Here is a 3860-nt window from a genome sequence, read left to right on the forward strand (position 1 = left end):
CATTCAACTGAACATAATCGTTTATAATACATATGTATTTTTATTTGATTTCCATATATACGTTTCTACTAAATACACATTCAGACATATGTATTTTTCATATTTCCATTTGTATTTTTTGAAAGATACACATTATGGTTAATACTAATGTTCGTTTCAGATTGTATTTCCATTTACGTTTAATGTAAACATATTTATTTTTCAAAATAACAATGGCTCCTATTATTCTATATTCAAACATATTTTTAGTGCAAAGAATATATATATATATTAATCATTTGAACTATAACAAATTAACAAGTTCAACTTCATAAAAGTGCAACATCTGAACACTAACAAATTATCAATATCAATAAAAAGTTCAAAATTCAAAATGAAACAATTCAAATTAAAAAAAAAAATTAAGCAATTGAATTTTCACTAAAAACATGATAAAATGTATCATTTGTTGTATTTCCTACATGAACGCCTATTGTGACCTTTTTTTGTCCGCATGAACTACAACAATTTTTGCTTTTCTTTTCAAACATATTTCTTCCTGATTTACCGCGCTCCTTCTTTGCAGGTCTTTCAGGGGGCCAATTGTATTTTGGGGGCAAAACTACTTCCTCTAATATATCCTCAGGTATCACCCAGTCATCTTTATGTGGTAGAGGATATACAAGAAAATCATACGTTCTCTGTACAGTTTTTGGCTTGTATATACTAGAGCAATATGGTCCTTTTTCAAGATTCTTGTTATCAAGTTTTTCCAAAGCAGCAAATGCATATTAATATGTCTAAAGAAGATATACATATTTTTTTCATTACAACACATAGATTTGTTATAAATTTAATAATTTGTATATTAAGATATGTTTCATACAACATATCAAAATTCAAGAAGATATAACATTAAATGATTGTATCTATTTTATCATACCTTCATACGTGTACACTCTGCTTCATTCTGTTGGAGAATTGCTTGAAATTTTTCAATAAGATCCGTGCGTGCGTACAATGCCTCCTGTCTGTTTTCACAGTTCCATCTACCAAACATCAATCTAACTTCCTCTAAAAAATCGTATATTGGTAGTTCTCTAGCTGATACCAGTGCAGTATTAATTGATTCTGCAATATTTGATGTTAAGGTCCATCCCTTATGAACTATTGCATATGAGCTAGCCCACTTATTGTATCCCGCTAACTCCAAGTAATTATTCGCCCTAACATCAACTACCTCCACTTTCTCCATTAAATTATGAAATTCAGACTTTGAGTATGATTTCGCCATGGTATAGAAGATTTCCGACAATGCATCATGTGACTTCCTAATTTTTTTTTTCACATTACCCCATAGATGCCACATACAAGCGTAATGTGGTACATTATTGTACACACCAGCAACAACTTTTATAATGCTTGGGTTTCGATCGGAAACTACACACATAAGTTCTCTTTCACCGTATGCTTCAGTTAGATTCTGAAAGAACCATGTCCAGGATTCGTCATTTTCAGAATCTACTATTCCATATGCCAATGGAAATATATGGCCTGAACATGGAACAAATACATTAAAAGTACGATAGATACAAACATTAAAAAAATCATATGTATTTTTCAAATACATACAGCTGGAAAAAAGTTTAACTGAAATTTAACACATAAACATAACTCATACCTATAATACATATAAATATATCTGGAACCATATCCTTCTCCCAATCAACATTCACAAAAAATTGAATAAGTACTCTATAAAAATCTATAACTTACCAATTATGTGAATGAAATTTATTTCATAAACATAATTCACAACTTTAATATAAATTCATATATCTAAAACATAACAAATAAATAGTACAAAGATAAATATGCTGTGCATGTATATAATAAACACATACATCTTTTCATAGAGTCAAATACATTTTGAGAATAGTTTACCGGCTCCATCCATGGTACATGCAGCTACAAATGTGCCATTGTACAGTCCTCTGAGATAACTTGCATTAACAACTATCACAGGTCTACAGTGATCGAACCCTTGTATGAATGTAGTTAGTGAGACAACAATATACAAAAACTCATTATCTTTATGCTTTTTCATTCGTATATGTGAACCTAGGTAAGTAGTGTTCAAAACATGAATGTATGCAGGTAGTTTTCCGTATGATGCCGACGGTTTCCCTCTCAAATCTTCAAGTGCTTATTCCTTAGCTCGCCAACACATAATATACGTCAAATACATACCAAGGTCTTCCTTCATGTCACTTTTGATTTCAGTCGCACTGTACTTTCTTTTGTGGTTTTTAAACTTTTGTTTCACCATATCTCCAATCAACTTACTAGTAGCATGAAACTTAGGATAAATCTTATCCTTTATCGGACATATGTGTTCGGGTAAGAATTCTCTAACACAAAACATTCCTGATTTGTTGATATTAGATGCACGAAATAAAAAATCACAATTACGTGATTTGCATATTAATGTATAACTGCAAAAAAAAAAGATGAAATATAATTTACAACATGTAAAAAAAAATTAATCTATATGTATTTTTTAAATACATATGTTGTAATACAATTTAACAAGAAGAAAACAACAAATTTTATATACATGACAAACTTACCAGGTTTTACTTGATCTAACAGTCATGATTGAAACTTCTCTCGAATCGTGTAATCCTTCATCACAGATTTTAACACCCTTTTCGAGATATAAACTTGTTCAACCTCAATATGTTTGTGATGTGGGTCCGAGATAATTACTTTAGCTGCATCAATATCCAATACATCCAAACATTCATCTAAATTAGTAACTATCAACACTCTTTCAGTACTTGTATTCACAACGTTACGCGCAGTGATAGACAGATTCATACTCGCAGCGTTACATATTGATGAACTAACCAATTCATTGAATCTATCCTTTTCTGAAACACTTATGTACAAGGGCAAAGCACTCATTGCCTTTACCTCCCTTTTCTGCATAATGTAAACCTTCAAATCCATGTCATTACATATACGTATTTTACCTTCAATAGCTGTTAACTGATATTCAATTTGAATGTTTTTGCGTGTCAAATCGACATCCATGTGCGAAGCTAGTACTTCACGCAGTTGGTTGTATGATGCGTTTATGCTCAACAATATTGCATCACTGATGTAATCTTCATATTGTTGTTCAATGTTGTTCATACTACCAGTATGTTTAATGAGAACAGGTATGCTTCCCATCGTCAAGGTCCAGAACACTACAAAATATTAAATACAAATTCAATTATACAATATGTACTGCATACAATTAATAATTTGTATATACACAATCAAAAAAAAATTCCCACGAAAAATTAATTTTTCATCAGAATAATGTGTATCATCTACTACAATTTAAATTTATCATTTAAGAAGTTTAATTTAGTTTCATACATACATGATGAAAAGGAAATCTTTGATTTTTGAAAAAAAAAGTATTTGAAAAATACTTTCACCCATAACTTATAAAATTCAAAATACAATATATAAAATTTTCAACTTCATGATCATTAATCCATATTTTTATTAACTTTCAAAATATTTTCGCAATTTCATAAACATGATCTAAAAAGTTTATTTAACCATACCTGTAATCGTGAAGTTGATTATTCAAATATTCTTCTTAAAATACAGAGTTCATCAATGATATTTCAATCTCTCAAAAAAATTTTAAAATGCTTTTACGTGATGTATATGGAAAACGATTTTGAATTTCAAATTGTGAATTAACGGTTAAGGTAAAAAAAAAAGTCATTAATGGTAAAGATATCTGTTAATTAAATGTTGCTTAAAATAAGGAATAGTTTTATCCCTTAATTTACTCTAACTGATTAGAGTTTAATAAG

The 3860-nt window shown here is 29.5% G+C and overlaps 1 protein-coding gene across 1 annotated transcript; it reads right to left on the reverse strand.

Moving 5' to 3' along the window:
• Positions 1-916: 916 nt before the first annotated feature.
• Positions 917-2086, reverse strand: LOC124894690. The gene is made up of 2 exons (XM_047405273.1): positions 1924-2086; positions 917-1533 (listed from the first exon to the last, which is right to left on the reverse strand). The coding sequence occupies exons 1-2, from the start codon at positions 2084-2086 to the stop codon at positions 917-919; spliced, it is 780 nt and encodes a 259-aa protein (XP_047261229.1).
• Positions 2087-3860: the final 1774 nt, after the last annotated feature.

This window comes from Capsicum annuum, unplaced genomic scaffold, assembly GCF_002878395.1.
Source record: "Capsicum annuum cultivar UCD-10X-F1 unplaced genomic scaffold, UCD10Xv1.1 ctg76899, whole genome shotgun sequence".
Lineage (NCBI taxonomy): Eukaryota > Viridiplantae > Streptophyta > Magnoliopsida > Solanales > Solanaceae > Capsicum > Capsicum annuum.

Excerpts from the sequence above, each read along its gene's own strand:
- LOC124894690 (XM_047405273.1), bottom strand. The coding sequence starts at position 2,086 with ATGAAAAAGCATAAAGATAATGAGTTTTTGTATATTGTTGTCTCACTA. Across the intron at positions 1,534-1,923 it reads ATGTACCATGGATGGAGCCG|GCCATATATTTCCATTGGCA; the intron begins GTAAACTATTCT and ends TTCCATGTTCAG.